The following is a 21338-nucleotide window of genomic DNA, read 5'->3' on the forward strand; positions in this document are numbered from 1 at the left end:
TCCTACTCCTTCTATTCCCTCCACAATCTTTTCCTCACCACTGTGTGCTCCCCCTTTAATACTTTCCAAAGGATGCAGACCTACTTATGATTTTTTTTTCCCAGCCTTTCTATTTAAAGCTCCCCAAGTCCCTGAGTCATTCCCGCTGCTCCCTGCTGTGCCATTACCCATCTCTGTAATGTCCTTTTTCATATTTAGGTGATCAAATCTGGGCACAGGACTCCAGATGCACCCTTATCGCTCAGTCCCTGATACCATATTAGAAACATTGCCTCCAACATGTGCTCGGTATTTTCTATTTATGCTTTCTGGGCTTGGTTCAGCCGCATGGCAGAGCAGCACAGATCGCTGGTACAGCCCCAGTGCTCGAATATCACCCCCCCCCCCTCCGCAAAATGTTGTTTTCCTGGGTTTAATTATCCATGGGGGTCACATCATGGAGATGTCCGTGTCGGGACAGCTGGATTCACCCCCGCTTTGGTGCTGTGCCATCAGAGCAGTCTCCTGCCTGAAGCCTGTGGTCCAGGAGCATGTTTTAACCCTCATCGTGTGTGCTTGAACACTGGGAATCTGGGGGGTTTGGGGTGGTTTTTTTCATGCTGTGAAGGATCTGTTGGATGCGCTGGGACAAGCCGCTTCCCCAGTCTGCAAACTGGGCAGAGCAGCATCTCCTCCGGCCGTGGGGCTCTGCAAGAGCTCAGCATCAGGCTCGGCTGGTCCCATTGCGCGGTGGGATGCTTTCTGCCACCTTTTGTGGTGGCCCTGGTCTCTGGGCCAGTTTCTGGGGTGGGAAATGCTGATGTTTGCTTCTGGAAGTGCTGCTGTGACGTTTCCCAGACAACCCACGCTCTCCTTTAGCCCAGGGCAGTTCCCAGCTTCGGCACTGTTTGCCCACAGTCTCACCAGCCCAAACCCACGGCTTTCAGTCAACGGATCATTTGCCTCACCAAAAAAAAAGATAAAAAGGGAAAAAAAAGAGTTTGCTGGCTTACATTCCCTTCCATTCCTGCAGCAGACTGTGATCACAGGCATCGAGCAAAGGCTCTGCCTTCCCTAACTCGCAGCTCGACGGGATGATCGAGCCCTGAGCTACCCGGCTGTATCCTGCCGTAGAGGGTTTGGGACCTCCTCTGACCCCCTGGGAGCAGGGGTGGAGGCAGATGTTTGCTCCCCACTCTCCTCCCACCCCTGTTGCTGCTCCAGGTGCTCCCAGTCGAGCAGTCGGTGCTGTTTCCTTGCTGAGCAGGCCCTGCTCCATCGACAGCAACCCCCTGCTTGGCTGCTTTAATTAATAAATAAACTTGGCTGTCACCTTCCCTGGCAGCATGGTCCCAGAGGCCCCGTGCGAATACCGGTGTTAATTAACGGTATTCCTCTTCCGTGGGCTCCGGCATGGCTGTCACCGTGGTGGGGACGCTGCCTGGCAGAGCTGGCGCTGGTGCTATGTGTCCCCTCCTGACCAGGTTATGGATGTCCACTTTGGGGACAGCTTGGTTTGAGCCTGAGGAGGAGATGAGGGATATGGGGGAGAGGGAAGGCGTCTTTGGTTCCCTTTGTGGTTTGTAGTACACAGCTTTAATTCAGGGTCTTCCGAAACAAAGAGGTTTATCAATGTGTTGATGTGTATTTAGTGATAGATATTGCATTTATTTATCGACTGGCCCCTTTTTCCTGCAGTATCTCTGCGTCTTCTGTCTTTTAATTGAAACACAAAATGAACAACACCAACATTTCCTTCCTTTCCCCGACAAATACAGAATCACAGAGTCACAGACTGGTCAGAGTTGGAAGGGACCTCTGTGGGTCACCCAGCCCAACCCCCTGCCCAAGCAGGGTCACCCAGAGCAGGCTGCATAGCACCGCGTCCAGGCGGGGCTGGAATATCTCCAGAGAAGGAGACTCCACAGCCTCCCTGGGCAGCCTGGGTCAGGGCTCCGTCACCCTCAGAGGGAAGAAGTTCTTCCTCGGGTTCAGCTGGAACTTCCTCTGCTTCAGTTTGTGCCCGTTGCCCCTTGTCGTGTCGCTGGGCACCACTGGAAAGAGTCTGGCCCCATCCTCCTGACCCCCACCCTGCAGATATTTAGAGGCATTTCGAAGGTCCCCTCTCAGCCTTCTCTTCTCCAGGCTGAACAAGCCCAGCTCCCTCAGCCTCTCCTCGTAGGAGAGATGCTCCAGTCCCCTCCTCATCCTCGTAGCCCTCCACTGGACTCTCTCCAGTAGCTCCTCATCTTTCTTCAACTGGGGTGCCCAGCACTGGACACAGCACTGCAGATGGGTCCTCACCAGGGCAGAGTAGAGGGAGAAGAGAACCTCCCTGGACCTGCTGGCCACACTCCTCTTGATGCACCCCAGGATCCCATTGGCCTTCTTGGCACCCAGGGCACGCTGCTGGCTCATGGTCACCTTGTCACCCACCAGGACACCCAGGTCTCTCTCTGCAGAGCTGAGCCAGTTCTCAACCCACCTCACCGACCGCTCATCCAGCCCACACTTCCTGAGCTTCCCTAGGAGGATGTTATGCGGGACAGTGTCGAAAGCCTTGCTGAAGCCCCTCTCCCCCACCACCCTACCCCACTACCCCAATATTTCCCCCTATAATTCCCCATCACCCTAAGCTCTCTTTTTTTTTCTTCTCCCAGGAGGTCCCTGGCGAGATTACACTAATTACTACCAAGGCATGTGGGACTGCAGCGGCGAGCATCCCGACGAGCTCTCCTTCCGCCGCGGAGACCTCATCTACATCCTGAGCAAGGTAAGAGCATCCTCGGCGGCCCTGCGTTCACCGTTGTGGGGCTGGGGCTCGATTGCAAGAAATGGGTAAAAATCAAGGTCCAAAGCAGAGTTAAATTGGAAATTAGTGGAGGGGGGAGTGGGATGCCGGGAACTGGACCCTGGCATCCCACTCCCCCCTCCATGACTACCCCATCGATGACCGTAGCCCCTGCCCTCAGACGTGGCTTTTCAAATGCCCCAAAGCAAGATTATTTTATTTTTTTAATATTTTTTTTGCATGGTAATGAAGTCTGTACGTGCTGTTGCTCAGGTATTACAGGGGTAATTGAGTTGCTCAGCCGGGTGTGACCAGGGTTCCCTTCGGCAAGCGCACGTAGGTGAATAAATTAAGTCTTTGCATTAGCAGGTTTGCGGGGGCAAGAGCAGAGCCAGCGGTGCCTGTGACCCCCTCCTGCCCCACTCGTCCCCGCAGGGCTCTGTCCCGGCTCCCAGCCGGTCCCCGCCGGACCTCGGTGGTCTCCGCTGGCAGCGATGAGCAGGGGCAGTCACGTTTTATGGGGGATGTCTCGCAATGTGCTTTGCACCCCGATCTGGTGCAGGAACAGCGATGAACTTGGGGGGCTGCGCTTCATTTTGCAATGTACTTTGTACCCCAAGGACAGCGATGAACTTGAGGGGCTGCGTTTTATGGGGATATTTTGCAATGCGCTTTGCACCCCAACCTGGTGCAGGAACAGCGATGAACTTGGGGGGCTGTGTTTTGTTGGTGGTGTTTCGCACCATGCTTTGCACCCCAATCTGGTACAGGAATTACAATGAACTTGGGGGGGACTGCGCTTCGATTTGCAATGCATTTTGCACCCCAAGGATGAGGATGAACTTGAGGGGCTGATGTTTATGGGTGGTGTTTCGCACCATGCTTTGCACCCCGATCTGGTACAGGAACTACAATGAACTTGGGGGGCTGCGATTCGTTGTGCAATGCACTTTGCACCCCAAGAACGGCGATGAGCCGGGGGGGTTGCGTGGTGTGGATGGTGTTTTGCAACACGCTTTGCACCCCGATGTGGTGCAGGAACAGCGATGAACTCGGGGGGCTGTGTTTTGTTTTGCAATGCACTTTGCACCCCAAGGATGGGGATGAACTTGAGGGGCTGCATTTTATGGGTGGTGTTTCACACCATGCTTTGCACCCCAATCTGATAAGAGAACTACAACGTACCTGGGGGGCTGCACTTCATTTTGCAATGCACTTTGTGCCCCAAGAACTGCGATGAGCGTGGGGGGTTGTGTGCTGTGGATGGTGTTTTGCAACAAGCTTTGCACCCCGATCTGGTGCAGGAACAGCGATGAACTTGGGGGGCTGTGTTTTGTTGGTGGTGTTTTGCATCTCACTTTACACCCCAATCTGGTACGGGAACTACAATGAACTCGGGGGGCTGCGCTTTGTTGTGCAACACACTTCGTACCCCAAGGACAGCAATGAACTTGAGGGGCTGCATTTTATGGGTGGTGTTTCGCACCATGCTTTGCACCCCGATCTGGTACGGGAACTACAACAAACTTGGGGGGCTGCGATTTGTTGTGCAATGCACTTTGCACCCCAAGAACAGCGATGAGCCGGGGGGGTTGTGTGCTGTGGATGGTGTTTTGCAGCGTGCTTTGCACCCCGATCTGGCACGGGAACAGCGATGAACTCGGTGGTCGTGCCCCGTCCGCCCTCGGCGGGCACCCACCCGGGGAAGGCTGAGCGGACCCGATGCAGGGAAGGGCAGCGTGTGCAGCGGCGGCTCAGCTGTGGTGGGGACGGACTTATGGAGATGAAAAGCACCTCCAAGTCCCAGGCTTGTTAAGACCAAGGTCACATTTTACAGCTGAGGAAAAGAACCAGATTTCGGCTGGCATCCTGGCAGCAGCCCCGGGGTGGAGACGGGTGATCGGCTGCGGCAGCGATGGGCAGGAGAGCCAGGCGGCAGCGTCAGGCCTCCCCTCGGAGGTCTGTCCGTCCGTCAGAGCCCTCAAAGCCAGACCCACAGAACAGGTCCCATGGGGCACGTCCACACCGCAGCGGGGCTGGGACAGCAGCTCAGTGTTGCCCTGAGCCTGGCGTGGACACGTCCACCCCGACGAGGGTCAGCAGCCGGTGCGGCTCCGACATTTTTAGCCGAAGCCGGTTCCGGCGCATCCCCGCAGAGGCAGCTGCATCCCTGGCAGCAGCAGAGAGCAGCAGCTCGGAGTCTGGGCTTCGCTGTCCCTTTCTGGAAGGCTGAGAATTCCCCATCTGTGGATCTCAAAGCACTTTATGGCGGCGTTTAGTGACTCGCTGCCCCCCGGGACCAGGCTGTCGTGCTCCGGGCGCTGAACTCACAGCCCCAGCTCATCACCCCATTGATCAGGGGGGTGACACCAGGAGCAACCCATGGCCATCCCTGGGGGCAATACCCGCAGCCCCCAGTGCCCACGCCACTGCCAGCACCTCAGTGCATCCCACCGACGGCCAACCACGTTGGGACCCCCCCCCCCAACTCCGTGCCAGCTCGGGGACACAGCTTGGAGTCACGGCAGGGTTTTTGCTCTCTTCAGTGGCTCCAGATTGCGACTCTTGTGCTGGCTTCCTCACACGTAACCGATCGGTCCTGAGAGCTTTTCCCCCGTAAATTACTTTGCACGACGGATGCTCGCGGCCGCCGCAGAACGGAGCCGGCGTGGGGCCGGGGGTGGGAAAGGAGGGAGGCGGCGAAGGGAGAGGGGGGGTAAAGGTGTTTGAAAAGCCTGTTCACTCAGCTGCATTTTAATTTCCTTTTCAATCTTGTCCCAATTAATTTCGCAGAATTAATCTCACAGAAGCAAACTCGGCAGCACCGAGGCTGCCGTATGAGCGGTGCGGTCGCTCTGTCTGAACATGAAATAGTAGCTAATATAAAAATCCATCTGGTGTGTTTGAAACACACGCCGGCTGCTGCTCGGGTCCTGTCTGACATTTCGAGCATCAACAGCGGGGAAAAGTGACTTGGGGGTCAGTGGACATCCGTAACCGGGGGGGACGCGGCAGCCCCGGGGCTGCGGGCATGGGGAGGGTGGGAGATGCTGCGGCGGAGGGGCTGCGCGGTCCTGCCCGGGGCAAGGGCAGCATCGTCACCCACCGCTTCCCTCCGTGACGTGGTCCCTTCACTGCCACGTCCCCTGGGCCCCTGTGCCAGCGCCAGGAGGCTTCGACTGGGAGTCCAGGGAGTGCCACTGCCACAGGCTTTTCTCGCCGTCCCCCCAGACCCGGGCAGGAGGCTCCCCCAGTGCCACCAGCACTTTGTCGGGCCCCGGTGCCGCAGGGATAACGGGACCAGGTGGGCTCATGGCCAGAGCTGGCCGAGCTGCAGAGCCCGTACCCCCCCTCATCACCCCGCTTTGCCAGCACCCCGAAACACCACTATCTTGCTTGGCACAGCCATATATCAGGGCTGATGTATGGGGGAACGAATCCGGGGAGGGGGAAGCAGCAATCCCAGCCAAACCCCCGGCATCGCCTCCCATTCCCCAGCACCGGTCCCTTGTCCCCTGGCTGGGTGATTTGTACGTTATGATAATTATTTGAATGCAGCGAGACTTCCTATTTTAAGTGGGCTTAGTTGGATGTGACAAGCAGGCCATAAAACCGGAGAAGTTAATTCTCTCAATTGCTTTCAATGGAAGCGGGGGGGGGGGGGGGGGGGGATGTATTCCCACACCCGGACCCCGAGCAAAAGGCGTGTGGTGACATCTAGTGGCATTTTCCCTGGGTTTGAGGCCATCTCGTTCATGGGGAGAGGCCACAGGAGTGGCCATGGCTCCCCCCCCCCACCCCAAAGATGCCCCGAACCTCGTGGGTGATGGAGCCGAGGTGTCACGAGCGCGGTCGGGGCTCAGCGCGCAGCCGCGTCCCGGGGCGGTGGGCTCAGCCCTTCGGGGCGGTGGGCTGCGGAGGTGGGCTGGCGGGGCTCGGCGCCCTGCGGCCCCCATGAATAACCCCTCCGGGAGGCTGGCTCCCGAGTTGGGAGGGCTGGGGATGGGACGGCGGGGTCAGCTGGAAGGCAACGGTCACCCACCGGTCAAATTCAAGCGAGGGCCATCCTTCCCCCGCCAGCCCCTCGCCCCCCCGGCGGGAACCAATCGGCCAGAACAAGCCCCTGGCAGCCTCATTCCTCCCAGGTAATTTTTATAAATGAGGGGACACCCATCGCAGGCGAGGACAAAAGGGTGGCCGAGCGCCGGGGAGGCAGCGCCGATGGTGCCCAGCGCCCGCGCGGCCCCGATGCTGCATCCCGGGTTTTGTCTCATCCATGGGGACTCACCCACACTTCCCCGGTGCTGCATCCCAGATTTTGTCCCATCAAGGTTCACCCACGCGTTCCCGGTGCTGCATCCCAAATCTGGTCACATTCATGAGGGCTCATCCACGTATTCCTGATGCTGCATCCCTGATTTTGTCCCATCTATGAAGACTCACCCATGTGTCCCCAGTGCTGCATCCCAAATTTTGCCCTATCCGTGAGGACTCACCTGCACTTCCCTGATGCTGCATCCCAAATTTTGTCCCATCCATGAGGGCTCACCCACACGTCCCCAGTGCTGCATCCCAAATTTTGTCCCATCAAGGTTCACCCACTCATTCCCGGTGCTGCATCCCAGATTTTGCCCCATCTGCGAGGCTCACCAGCGCATCGCTGATGCTGCGTCCCAGATTTTGTCCCATCCATGAAGACTCACCCACATGTCCTCAATGCTGCATCCCAGATTTTGCCCCATCTGTGAAGACTCACCAACGTGTCCCCAGTGCTGAATCCCAAATTTTGCCCTATCCATGAGGACTCACGCACGTGTCCCTGATGCTGCATCCCAGATTTTGCCCCATCCGTGAGGCTTCACCCGCGCATCCCCAGCGCTGCATCCCAAATCTGGTCACATCCACGGGGACTCACCCACACATCCCTGATGCTGCATCCCAGATTTTGTCCATCCATGAAGACTCACCCACGTGTCCTCAATGCTGCAGCCCAAATTTTGCCCCATCCATGGGGATTCACCCGTGTATCCCTGATGCTGCATCCCAAATTTTGCCCCAACCCCTCTGCTTTCACCCCACACCGACCGCCGCGCCAGCTCCGAGCGTGCCGCCCTGCCTTCTGCGGTGGGTGACCCCGGTCCCCACGGGGCAGCGGTGGCTGTGGTGGGGACAAGTGGTGACCCCGTCCCCGTGGTCCTAGGACCCCAGTGCCAGCCTCCGGGGGCGGCTGAGATGTTGCCCCCAAGTCCGTGAACTTCCCCTGGGCTGGCACGTGGTTCCACTGGGGGGGTTAAGGTCTGAGACATACTCTGACTATTTATTTGGCACTGAAATTCATAATAAATGCTGTTAAAGACTTTGGCTTTGACAGAGGTAATAATAAATTCACTGGTAAAGACAGTGGTTTAATTCCTTATACCCTCCAATACTGCACAGAATAAACTATATTCATCACCGAGTAATTTTTTACCACATAAATCTTTAAAACTAACCGTTGTAGGCTGTTGAGGCTGAAATATTGTGAATTTATTAGGTATGCCCATGTAGTATTGGATTCAGAGGTTTCCATTCGAATATATTACCGGGGAAATTTGTGTCTTTAAGTGTGACAATCCTTCCATTTTCCAAAGCCAGCGTTATAACCAGCAGCTCCTCCAGAGTCAACTCTGCCTTTATTAGACAGAGATTTAGTAACGAGCCCCTCGCTAATCTGCTGGGGAGGTGGGGGTGACATTGGCGGCGATGCCCTGTTCCAAACGGGCGGCAAAAAAAATAACCCCCCACCAAACCCTTTTTGTTTCCAGCGTTAACAAACGCCCGGCGATCTCCCAGCTTATTTCGTAAATGGAAGGGGAAACGTCGCTCGGGGTTGCGACGAGGGGAAATATTAAAGCGGAGCCTCGCCGTTCAACCCATCCCTCCCTGGCCATAACTTTCACAGGCTGCTGTCGCTTTACGGCTCTACGAATTATTTATATATATATATATATATATATATATATATATATATATATATAAAAATATGTACGTGTGTGGGTGTGCAGGTAGATGGACGCGAGTCGTTTTCGTTTGGGGGGTGGTTACTTGGCAATAGAAGGAAGAAGAGGGGACCTGAGGGTGAAACCCCGATCGCAAAACACCTCGGGAGGGTTTTAAATCTGGCATTGCTCTGCCGAGAGGTGACAGGCAGCCCCTCCGCCGCCCTCACGCCTCGCCGTCGCCGTTTCCCTGAGCCTGTTGAGCCGCCGTGTTCCGAGCAGGCATCCTCGTTTGCCTTGCTGATGTAAAACACCGGCAGACAGTAGAAATCTTTGTTCGTTAGAGAGAGACGGAGATAATTATAAAACCATCTCCCGGTTCATGAGGCGCGGGTAACATTTAAACCAATTGATGTGGTAACATTTAAAGCAGTTATATTGCAAAATGTCACGTACGGTCTAGTTTCATTAGGGACGAGTTAATAGATGGATGGAATTGAAGCTCCCGGGCCTGGGCATGAAAATAAAAAGTTTCCCTTTGCCATAACTCAGTCTCCCCGGCCGCTGCCGTGCCCTTCCCGCAGCTCCAATCCCCAAAGCTCTAAAACTTCCAGCTCCTCGTCCTCCCTGCAGCGGTCACAAATCGAGGGGTAAAAATGAGAATCACGGACAACACAGCGATCCCGCACCCGGGGGACGGGGGTCCGGAGGAGCCCGGTTCGGAGGGCGACGGTCACGAGCCCCGTTCGTGGTCCGCAGCCCCCGTTCATGCCCTCCTCCGCCCGAGGATGCTCGCAAGCCACCGGCGTTTCGCGCGCGCTTCTGCACCGCCTCGCCTGCTCTCCCTTTTTTTTTTTTCCCCTCTTCTTTTCCAAGCTGCTCCATCTGTAAATGAACAAACATCTTGATTTTATAGCCTTTTGCTTTGTAACGCGGAGGGGTGGAGGGGAGGGGGGGGGAAGTAGTGGAATGCCTAAGTAAGACTTTAATTCCAAATTCATTTGCGCTATAGCGATGAAGTTGTCACAAACCATAATGCAGTATTTAATTAAAATAACAGAAGTGTATCTAGATATGTCCTGGGGTAGCTATCACCAAATTATAGCCTGCGCTACCCGGGTTGTATTTATGAAGCGGCGGTGTCTGAGGTACAGCTGAGCGGCTGCGAAAGAGGAAACGTTGAAAGCGTCGCTCCTACCAAGGCTGTGTCTCCCCCCCTCCTTTCCTGCCCTCCCCTGCTGCGGGTCCCCACTGAGTCGGGACCCTCCGTGCGATTTTGGCTGCGTGGGGGCCCTGGGGATCCTGGCTCTGGCTCCTGGTCATGACCTGGGGTGTCTGGGGGTGCCAGTCCTTATAGAAAGGGGCTGGAGGGGGCTGGAGCAGAGGGGGCACCCGCTCCCGGTGACACCCTGTCCTGGCTTGGGTCCCTCTCCCAGCCTGGCAGCAGTGGGTGCACCCACCTCGGGGGGTCCCTTGCCCCCTCCCCGCGGCCCTCACAGCAATCCCTGGGGAAAAGATGGGTGCTTTGGGGTCACCAATTAATTAGGAGCCTAAATCCTGATGGAGGAACGAAGCCGGGACGTTGCGCTGGGGTTGGGCTTTTCACTTTGCGGAGCGGGCGCGACAAAATGGGCATTTTTGCAAGTTCCTGGTAAAGTCGTGGAGCCGTTGCCTTCGTCACGTCCCCTCCGCCGATCCCCATCCCTCTTCCCGGCACAATGACCACAGCCTGTCCCCCTCGTCCCCCTCTGCCTCCCCCAGCCCCGTAAGCCCAGCTGAAGAGTTATGAACGAAGGGGAAATAATTGCAGTGACCTTGGCAGGGCAGCAGCCCTGGGGGGTGACTCTATAAAGATATTTTGATAATACCCATCACGTAATCAGGGCTGGCTGCTCCCATCCGCACCCCCCCGCGCCCCTCGCGCAGCTCAGGGAGCCGGGGATGGATGGGCTCCTCGCACACGCGTGTGCGCACACACATGTACGCAATTATTTCCCAGCCCTCTTCACAGGTCACAGGCAGAGTTTAACTCAGATGGCTGCTAATTTTCATCAGGCGTGAGCGTTCAGGACTTTAAAGGCGAAAATAATTGGCTGCAGAACAAATTTAGGAAATGGAGTGTGCGATAAAGCAAATAAAAATCTCTCCCGGTTTTTTTCTTTTTTTCCTCGCCCCCTTCCTGGTGGAGAGGAGGAGGGGGAGAGGGCAGGGACGGGTGGGAAGGGAACAGGCCTGAGCTTATTTTACCTCCCTTGCAACTTTGCCATTAAAGTCGCACCTACAGCTAGGAAGTTTGTCCGTGAAAAATGGTCATTTTGTTTCCCCTGCTCCGAGCGCGTTATTAAAATGCTAATTTAAAAGAAAAAGGAGTTAAATATCTAGCAATGGTGCAGTCTAATTGCAGCCATAATGAGCTCTCTAAATGTGAGTGCCCCTGACACACGGAGAGCATAAACAGCCAGCAAACACCTCATTAGCGCCGGCGTTCATTTATTCTGCCGACCCGGCCGTGACCCCGCCGAGGGTCGGGGAGGAGCAGGTGGAGCCGCCGGCCCCGGCCCCGGGGGATGCGCGGAGCCGAGCCGGGCCCCGCTGCCATGGCAACGGCGGGATGCAGCGCCGGGCCCGCCGCGCGCCCCCGGGACCGGTACCCACCCCCCCCTCCCCGGTACCCGCCGGCCCCGCTCGCCCCCGGACCCCCCGCACCCCGCGTATCCCTCCCGGACCCCCCGCACCCCCGCATCCTTTCCGCACCCCCCGCATCCCCCCGGCATCCCCGGACCCCCCGCACCCCGCGTATCCCTCCCGGACCCCCCGCATCCCCGCATCCTTTCCGCACCCCCGGCATCCCCCGACCCCCCGCATCCCGCGTATCCCTCCCGGACCCCCCGCACCCCCGCATCCCCCTCGCACCCCAGGGACCCCGCGCATCCCCCCGGCATCCCCGGCATCCCCGGACCCCCTGCATCCACCCCGGACTCCCTGCACCCCAGGGACCCCCCGCATCTCCCCGGCACCCCCGGACCCCCCGCACCCCGCGTATCCCTCCCGGACACCCCGCACTCCCGCATCCCCCCCGCACCCCAGGGACCTCGCGCATCCCCCCGGCATCCCCGGACCCTCCTCATCCACCCCGGACCCCCCGCACCCCAGGGACCCCACGCGTCCCCCAGGCACCTCCGGCACCCTGGACCCCCAGCACCCCGCGTATCCCTCCTGGACCCCCAGCTCCCCGCATATCCCTCCCGGACCCCCCGCACCCCAGGGACCCCGTGCATCCCCGCGGCACCCCCGGCACCCCTGCACCCCCGGCACCCTTGAATCCACCCTGGACCCCCCGCACACCAGGGACCCCGTGTATCCCCCTGGGCCACCAGCACTCCCTGCACCCCCGGCACCGGTGGGCCCTGCGCACCCCCACGGACCCTCTGCATCCCCCCCAAAGCCCCGGTACCCGTGGGCCCCACGATACCCTGGAGCCCTCACATCCCCTCGGGACTCCATGCACCCCCCCCAGGACCCCTTGCATCACCCCCAGATCCCGTGCATTCCTCCTGGACCCTGTGCACCCTCCTGGACCCCATGCACGCACACCCCGGACCCCCTGCAACCCGCCCGGGCCTCCGGCACCCCCATATCCCATGCACCCCCAGCACCTCGTGTATGCCTCCCAGACCCCCAGCACCCCCGGATCCCTTGCACCCCCCCAGGCCTCTGGCACCCCCGGGTCCCATGTGCCCTCGGGCTCCCCACATCCCCTCTGGACCCTGGGCAACCCTGGAGCCCCCGCATCTCCCCCGGACCCCCAGCACCCCCTGGACCCCACGGTCCCCCAGACCCCACGCATGCCCCCTGGACTCCCGGCACTCCCGGACCCCTGGACCCCCTGCATCCCCCCCAGGTCCCACACACACCCTGACCCCGTACACCCCCAGACCCCCATATTCCTCCGGGATCCCCGGCACCCCTGGGTGCCCCACATCGCTCTCAGATCCCGTGCACCCCCCGGACCCTCTGCACCCCCCAGACCCCATGCATCCCTGAACCCTGCACGCCCCTGGACCCCATTCACCCCCCATGAACCCCCTAGGCCCTGCACACCCCCTGGACCCCCCTGCACCCCTGGACCCCCCACACCCCCCCCATGACCCCCCGCACCCCCCCTGGACCCCACACGCGACTGTGGGGTGATCTGGGGGTCGCAGAACCCAGCAGCCTGGGGAGGGAGCAGGGGCCTCCCAGCGCGGATCAAATCACAGACTGGTTTGGGTGGGAAGGGACGGTTACAGGTCACCCCGTCCACCCCCCGTGCCACGAGCGGGGACATCTCCAACTGGACCAAGCTGCTCAGAGCCCCGTCCGACCTGGCCTGGGATGTTCCTGGGGAGGGGGCATCTCCCACCTCTCTGGGCAGCCCATGCCAGGGTTTCACCACCCGCAGCGTAAACAATCTCTTCCTTATAACCGGCCTAAATCTCCCCTCTTTTAGTTTAAAACCATTCCCCCTTGTCCCGTCGTGACAGGCCGTGCTAAAAAGCCCGTCCCCAGCTTGCCTACAAGCCCCCTTTACGTATTGAAAAGCTGCAAGGGGAGATCAGCCTTGGTGCGATGGGGAAACTGAGGCAGGAGCGGGGATGCACCCGAGCTGGAGCATCTCGGCTCTAGGTCACAGCCATGCCAGGCAGGAGGACCCAGGGGTGCTGGGCACAGCCCCCCCCCCCCCCCCAGGCTGCCGCTGTGTCAGGGCATCCCCCCTCACCCCAGCACCCGCACCCGGTTTGCGAGCGAAGCTCGGGGCGGGATGGGGCCCTCCGGAGAGAGGAATAGCGGCAGCCGCACGCGGAAGCGAGCGGCCGAGGAAGGAGATTAATAAAAGCGATTCTTTGGAAATGATTTTTGCTCCATTCCAGCCTGTTTGCTGCTAAACAGCCTCGCTAATCGCCTCCCGGCAACAGCACAATAACTTCCCTCCTATTCCGCCCCCCCCCCCCATTGGGTTTTTTTTTTTTCCCCCTCCTCTCTCCCACCCGTCCGAGGGGCACAGGAACACCATCCCCAGGAAATATTTTAAAATAAAAAATATCCCAGCCGACCCCCCCCCGTCCCTCGCCCTCCCCTCCCTGCACCCCCCTCCTCCCGTGCACTCTCGATGAACCTGTGATATTGTAGCAATGGCCCTTGAAGTGCAGTGGGGAGGTGATTTAGGAGAATATTAAAGGCAATGTGGAGATTCGAAGGCGCCTCTCTCAGGGAGATCTGGAGAAATACGCAGCACAGATGGGCTGAGCAGATTAAACATTTCCGTCACATTGTTTTCAAATTGTGTTTGCGGTGCCTGAGGGTTGGTACTGCGGTCAGAGCGCGGCAGAGCCGCGCGGAGCTGGGAGCCGCGCGCTTTATGGAATAAATATTAATACGGCAGTTTCAGATGGGCTCCCAATCCCGTCAGCGCCGCGGATCGGATGCTGCCGCCGCTATTGTCTCCCTGCCCGGCCCCGGTGCGGCTCCGGCTGCGCCTTCTGCCCGCTCCCGTGCTGCGCGGGGGTCCGGCCGCCGTCCGTCCATCTGTCTGTTCGTCCGTCCGTCTGCCCCGCCGTGCGTCCCCCGCGCCATCCCCGCTGGATGCAGCGTCCCAGTGGGCACCCTAAGCTGTGTCGGCATCCCCCAGCCCAGTCGTGCCACCGCCGCGGTGTGCTCGGGGTTGGCTTCTCATCGGGAGCCTCGGTCCCTGGTTGGTTGCTGGGCTGGTGGCTTGCTTGGGTTTAATGGGAGATGGCTAACGGGCTCCATCCTGAGCATCTCCAGTCAGGCTGGTTTCCCCACGGAAAGCCTGGGAACTCACCTCGAGGAGGAGCTGTGCGGTCATCTTGGCCAAAACCACCCCTGTGCCTCCCCAAGCCCAGGTGGTCGTCTCTGCCTGGCCTTCCCCGGCAGGGGACCATCACCTTCCTCTCCCTCCATCTCCCCCAATACTGCTTGCCCTGAACCCCTGATGTCTGTCAGCTTCTTCCCCCTGGGCTGGGACGTGGAGAGCCTGGTGGGGTGGGATACATGGACCCCAGTGGGATGAGACACACAGACACTGGTGGGGTAGCACACACACCCCAGTGGCACAGGACACATGGACCCCGGTGGGATGGGACACAAAGACCTCGGTGGGGTGGGACACATGGACCTCTGTGGGATGGGACATGTGGATCTTGATAGGACGGGACACAGAGACTGAGGTGGGGTGGGATACATGGACCCCAGTGGGACAGAACACACAGACCCCAGTGGGGTGGGACGCATGGACCCCAGTGGGATAGGATGCACAGACCCCGGTGTGGTGGGACACACGGACCCCGGTGGGGTGGGACACACAGACCCCGGTGGGGTGGGCCACCACAGCCCCCCCGGGCGATGCCGGAGCAGGCGCTGCAGACAAGGGGAAGCAGCCGTGCCCCAGCCCCAGCTGTGTGTCCTCAGCTCCTTGCGGCAGCTGAGAGTTGAATCCTTGGAAGCAAGTGGGAATCACTCATTTTTGTAGGGATTTACCCTGCAAAAGAGCGGGGGAGGGCAGGCAATGACAGGCCACAATCTGCAGTGAGGGGTGAGCCCCTCCGTGTGCCGGGCTGGGTGACGTGCCAAGGAGACGGCGTTCCCAGCCGCATCCCTCCGCTGCTGCCGGCTCCGAATCCCCCAAGGACAGGTAACCCCTCGTTTCCAGAGCTCGCCGCAGCTCCGAGCTGGTTTCCGAGGTAAATAGATGTATAGCTGACCCGGTATAAAACTCCCCGGTGTCAGCCGACCCCTCGCACGCCCGCCATACCTCATCTATGAATTAGATTCCTCCATTTTCCTAACAATAATGTATGACACACAAGCACTAATAATGGGCCCGAGCAATCATAAACCGATAAGTCCCTGACTGATTGGCTTTTCCTTCGGCATCCATCAAAGCGTCATTGATCTTCTGTGCGAAGGGGGGGTGATTAATGGCCTTCCTGAAGCCCGACGGGGTTGTTTACGAGGGCTGGCGGAGGAGCGTGGTGGCAAGGAGCACCGGCAGGGAGTAAATATCATCCCTGCGGCACTCAGTGGAGGAAGCGCACCGGGGCGAGGGGCAGGAGGGACGTCCAACGGGACGAGTTGAGCTTGGTGGAGCAGGGGAAGCGCGGCTGGAGGGACGTGGCTGCAGGTTCAGGGTCCCACCAGGCAGTCGGCCATCTGAGGCCGTGCCGGGGACGGTTGGCCACGTTCCTGTCACCGCCGCTGCAACCTCGGGCTGGGGGATGTCCCCCCTGACGAGGACGAGGGGAATCTGCAGCTGGGCCATGCGGGGACTCCGCTTTCCCCCTCCTTAGAAGGTTTCCACCATGCAGGGACCCCGCTTTCCTCCTCCTTAGAAGGTTTCCACCATGCAGGGACCCCATTTTCCCCCTCCTTACAAGGTTTCCACCATGCAGGTACCCCGCTTTCCTCCTCCTTAGAAGGTTTCCACCATGCAGGGACCCCATTTTCCCCCTCCTTACAAGGTTTCCACCATGCAGGTACCCCGCTTTCCTCCTCCTTAGAAGGTTTCCACCATGCAGGGACCCCATTTTCCCCCTCCTTAGAAGGTTTCTGCCATTCAGGGACCCCGCTTTCGCCCTCCTCGGAAGAGCGTCGGCTCTCCAGGGTGATGCTGGAGGAGCCGTGGTGCACGGCGGGGAGAGAAGCCGGCTTGCGGTTGTCATCTTGCTGTTTCTTTTCCCCCCGTTTTCTTCTCCCTTGCCGGTGGAGACGAGCAGCATAAAGCCTTTTACGGCCCCGCGCACCAGCCCCGATGGCGGGCGATTATCTGAGCGAGCGTCTGCTCCGGGTTCGCTCGGCACCAGGGATCTTGGGAACGAAATGCAGAGAAGTGCTCGGAGGGGTTTTCTTCCTTCTGGGAGAATATCGCGGCGTTTCGGGAGCGGAGCAAGGCCGTCGGGGCCTTGTTGAGGATGGCTGGGCAGGGGGGATGGCCGCCGGGCAGGTGGGGTGACCCCCAAATACCGTTCCCTGTATACGCCAGCCTGGGAAGGGCACTGGGCTCCCAGTTTGCTCCGTCCCGCTGCGTCTCTGGGGACAGGGCAGAGCGATGCCTTCGCTCTCTCTCCCGGGTGATGCCCAGTGCTGCCTGCCAAGACCGCCAGCAGCTCCGGCACGGCATCGGCACCCGTGGGTGCTCCCCATGGAGCTGACGGAGGTGACGTGGGCGGCGGGCGCAGAGCATCCTGCTCCCCTCTCCTGATGCCACCGTGCTCGGGGCCCACCAGCCTCGCCGGAACAATTACCTTCCCGATTAGCGGGTTTTCAGTCCCTTCTGTAAAGTCTCAGCTAAATTACTTCCCTCCCCCCAACCCGGTCCAGGCAGGTACTGAGCGCAGAGGCCTCATTAGCATGTAATTAGGTAGATTCCAGCAAAACCATCGTCAGGCTCCCTCCTTCTCCTCACCCCCCTCCAGAACCCGGTATCAGGCATCAGCACGTTAGCGAGATGTAAATTAGCACCTCCAGACGAGAGCAGAGTTCACCCTGCACTGGGCTCTGCCTTGCTGTGCCAGTGCACTCCTCGTTTTAATAGTTTAATAAAAATTAGCATAATTAACGAACATCTGTATGATCCAGAGTGGTGCAATTTGGCACTTGGAAACGAGGACTTAAACATTATTGCTGGGAGTTTAATGTTGTTTTAATTCTTTTTGGCACTGCGCAGTGAAATAAACGCTCGGTGCCGCGAGTTCTCGGCTGGCTCTCATTTGCATTTTCCTCCCTTTGATTATGAGCAATCGCGGACTACCCGGCAATTCATCAAAGCAGAAATTATTTTAAAATACCTCATCGTGTTCAGGCTACGGCAGAGCTGGGGGAGGCGAGCTGGGGCTGGGGGGTCCCCGTCACGCCTGAGGTGTATCTCGGCCCCCCTGCCCACCAGCAGATCACCCTGTGGCAAACAGACCCAAATTTTTGTTTTCCTTCTGGTTTTGCAGCAGGATTTTTCCTGCCTGGCTGGTGAGGACAGCGGCGCAGGGGGATGCAGCCACCATCCCTCCCCGCTCCGTCCTTCCCAGCAGCGTCGCCGGGGCTTGGCTCAGTGCTCCTTGCTGGGGTGTGGGTCCCTGGGGAGCATCAGGATCCCAATCCAGGGAGCACTGGGATCCCAACCCGGGGACCATTGGGATCCCAACCCAGGGAGCATGAGGATCCCAACATGGGGAGCATCGGGATCCTAATCCAGGGGGCACTGAGATCCCAACCCAGGGAGCATCACTATCCCAATCCAGGGAGCACTGAGACTCCTGGGATCCCTTCCCGGACTCCTGGGACCCATTAAATGCCCGAAACAGGCAGCATGGGACTTGCTGTGGTGCGCATCACTTTTAACATCTTGTTAAAAAAAAAACCCTATTTTGATGGCAAACCTCTTACACCTGTGTGTGCTAATTTCTCCTCTTACTTGCCTGGTGGGGTGGAGGTTTTCTCTGTTATTATTTGACTCAAATATCTGCTGTCAGAGGGAAAATCACGCGTAAATCTGGGGAGGGAATGTGTTACCCAAGCATAATCCATGTGGAGGGGCTTCACAGAGCTCCGGGCTGGAGCCTGGGACATCCCCAGGGTTGACACCTGTAACTAAACTACCCCAAAATATCAGAGTGGGAATTAAACGCTGGATTTCTGAGCGAGCCGTAGGACGCAGGGGGAGAGCGGGGTGGGAGGAAGAGCAGGGTTAGGAAGGACAGCAAAGGATTTACCAGGGGCAAAGGTGGGATGGGAGCATCTTCTGGTGGGAGCCTCGGTAGATCCAGGTGCCGAAGGGAGGGACCTGAGCCGCGTCCCCTGCCCCAGCACTAAGCCCGCATCCCTCCGCTGGCTCTCCCCAGGAGTACCACGTCTACGGCTGGTGGGTCGGAGAGCTCAACGACGCGGTCGGCATCGTCCCGAAGGATTACCTGGCGGCTGCCTACGACCTGGAGGAGCGATGAGGACCACCCGGGTGAGAGGTGCCACCCTGGGGTGCAGCCGCTGGGGATGGGGCGTGGAGGCGGGTGCTGGGGAGGTGGCTCCGTTCCTGGGGTGCCCTGGCATCTCCGGGGTGCCGAGCCTCGGGGACTGTCTTTGGCTCCATCTCCTGGTGTCCATTTTACTTGGGAGCAAGCGAGACTGGGAAGCACAGTCACAGCTGAGGGACAATGCCACCCTGCGCGGTGTCCCTGCCTGGATTTCGAGTCCTTCAAGCTCTGGAAGAAACGTGGTAAAACCACGGCAGCCACCTCCGTCGGGCCAGGCAAGCTGTGTGTCACCGGCTGTGACACCGACGCTGGCACCAAGCGCTGCATATGCAGTGTTCCGCCCCCCCAAAAAAAAAACCGTTATGGTTTCCCATTTGGGGAAACTGAGGCACAGAGCAGGGCTGGGAAAGTGGAGGGGCCCTGCAGCCTGGGCAGCGAGACCTCCCTGTTTGCCGGGAGATCTCCCACCCTTGTTGTCCCCCCGTGCCCACGAGGCATCGACTTGTGAGGCTGCGTCAGCCCCAGTCCGCGTCTCGGTGTCCCCCTCCCCACCGTCACCCGTGTCTCTCCCCCTCCCCGAATCCAGGTGCTTCTCTCCCTGGCCACGCTGCGCTGCCGGCGAGATTGTCCCCACTGCTACGGGACCCCGTGGCACGAAGCGACCCCCCGCCCCGTCACCCGGCCACGCAAGGTGCCCCGGAGCCCCGCTCTGCCCCTCGGTACCCGCTGTGATGCTGCCGGGCGCGGCGGGGGGCCGGCAGCCCACAATAAAGCCATTTTCCTCTCCACGTTTGGCTGCTCCAGGCTTTGGTGGGGGTCTGGAGCCGGAGCCGGGTGTGGGCAGCGGCCCCTCGCCCCCAGCCCCAGCTCTGAGCATCTTCAGACCCCTCTGGTCCAAGCCCACCCCAAGCCCACCATGAGGAATTACCCAGCGCATCCTCATCATCCTCCTCCCGCACTTGGCTGAAGGGCCACTAGATGGTGGTAGGGACCTGCTGACTGCAGCATCCCGGGGAGGGTGCCCAACCCCCCCGGCACCCACCACCCCCGGCACCCACCAGCCCCCCCGGCACCCACCAGCCCTCAGCTGGGGCACGCTGATGCCGAAGCGGGAGCATCGCCCGTGGGCTGAGTCCGGGACCAGCTGCTCCCAAGCCCGGCTGTGCAGAGGTTTGGAAGCCAGGGACAACCCCGGGGGTGCCCAGGGGGCTGCGGGGACGCAGCCGAACCCGTCCCAGCACCCGCTGCCTTGTCGGGGTCCCGCACACGGCCTCGCTCGCACCCACGGAGGCACCTCCCTGGCAGGCGTTTATCTGGCGTGGAAGATGTTTGTGGGATGCCCAGAGCTCAGCTCGGCTCAAATCCCTCCGGTGTCCCCGAGCTGCTCTTCCAGGCCCGGCTCCCCACAGCGTGGGTGACCCCGAGCAGCCGTGGGAACCCGTGCCGGGATCTGGGCACCGGGAGAGGGACGCGCTCCCTCGGCTCTGCCCCTCGGTGCGATGCTCAGCGCTGCCCTGGCTCCGTGGCCCCATCCGTGAGCATCTCACCCAGGACCAGTTCATTTCTGAGGCAGCTGCAGGGCCCAGTATCCATCTCCACCATTCCTGGGAGCCCTTTGGGATCCTGGCAGGGAGGAGCCGATGCTGAAGAGCATCAGGACCACTCCTGAAGAGCATCAGGGGGTCAGATCCTGCCCCAGCTTCACCAACTCAGCCAGGATGCCTGGGCTGAGACCTTCACGCTCGGCTTGAGGAGGGGCTGGGGAGATGGGCGCAGGCTGCTTTGGCCAAGCCCAAGCTGCTCCAGCCCCGGGTCGGAGCAGGACCCCCCACCCCCGGCACTGTGCACTCCATCGGCTCAGGGAAGCACCACGGTTGATTTGCCCAGACCGAGAGCCAGCCTTCCAGGGCCGGGAGGAGAAGATGCGCTGTCTGGAGAGCCTGGCCCGCTTCCAAGCGGCGAGGCTGTTTTCCTGGCAGGCGGTGGGGAGGAGAGAGACGTGCCAGGCTGCGAGGGCGCGGGGAGGGGGCCAAGCCGTCCTCGCCTGCTCCGCGTGAGCAAGGTTACCTGGAGCAGCTCTGGGTGCCCACCCTGTCCCCGACCCCTCGCAGGGTTGCGGCTCCGTGCCCAGAGCTGGCTCACCGGCTGCCACAACCCCCGGCACGGCACTCGCCTGCAGCCATGGCGGGGCTGAGCCGACCCCGTGCGTGGCAGAGGGGACTGTCCCCATGGCCCCCAGCCTCCGCAGCAAGGCAGCCCCGGGGGGCACCGACGCTCAGCTCTGGCACAGGGCTGCTCCCCCAGCCCCCGCCAGCTCTGCCTCTGAGTCACTGTTTTCCCCGACAGCTTTGCAAAGCTGATCAACACCACTAAAAATAATTTCTGACGGGCTCCGAATCACAGCCAGCAGCGGGGCTGCAGCCCTGAGGGGGACGGATGGGCTCCACGGGCCCCGCAAGGAGCCAGGAGCGGGGACGGAGCCCCAAGCTCCAGCATCCTCACGGGAAAATCCACCTTGGCTGCCGGCAAGGCGTCGAGCGAAGGCTGCGGCAGTGCCAGGCCGAGCTCCCG

General features: G+C 60.0%; 1 protein-coding gene across 1 annotated transcript in view; it reads left to right on the forward strand.

The window, feature by feature from the left end:
• SKAP1 (src kinase associated phosphoprotein 1) overlaps positions 1-19515 on the forward strand; it is a 161769-nt gene extending 142254 nt beyond the window's left edge. The window contains exons 11-13 of the mRNA XM_075443550.1: positions 2640-2752; positions 18639-18751; positions 19354-19515. Coding sequence (XP_075299665.1) covers positions 2640-2752; positions 18639-18740 — 215 coding nt within the window. The 3' untranslated portion in view covers positions 18741-18751; positions 19354-19515. The remainder of the gene's footprint in view (positions 1-2639; positions 2753-18638; positions 18752-19353) is intronic.
• Positions 19516-21338: the final 1823 nt, after the last annotated feature.

Source organism: Opisthocomus hoazin, chromosome 26, assembly GCF_030867145.1.
Source record: "Opisthocomus hoazin isolate bOpiHoa1 chromosome 26, bOpiHoa1.hap1, whole genome shotgun sequence".
NCBI lineage: Eukaryota > Metazoa > Chordata > Aves > Opisthocomiformes > Opisthocomidae > Opisthocomus > Opisthocomus hoazin.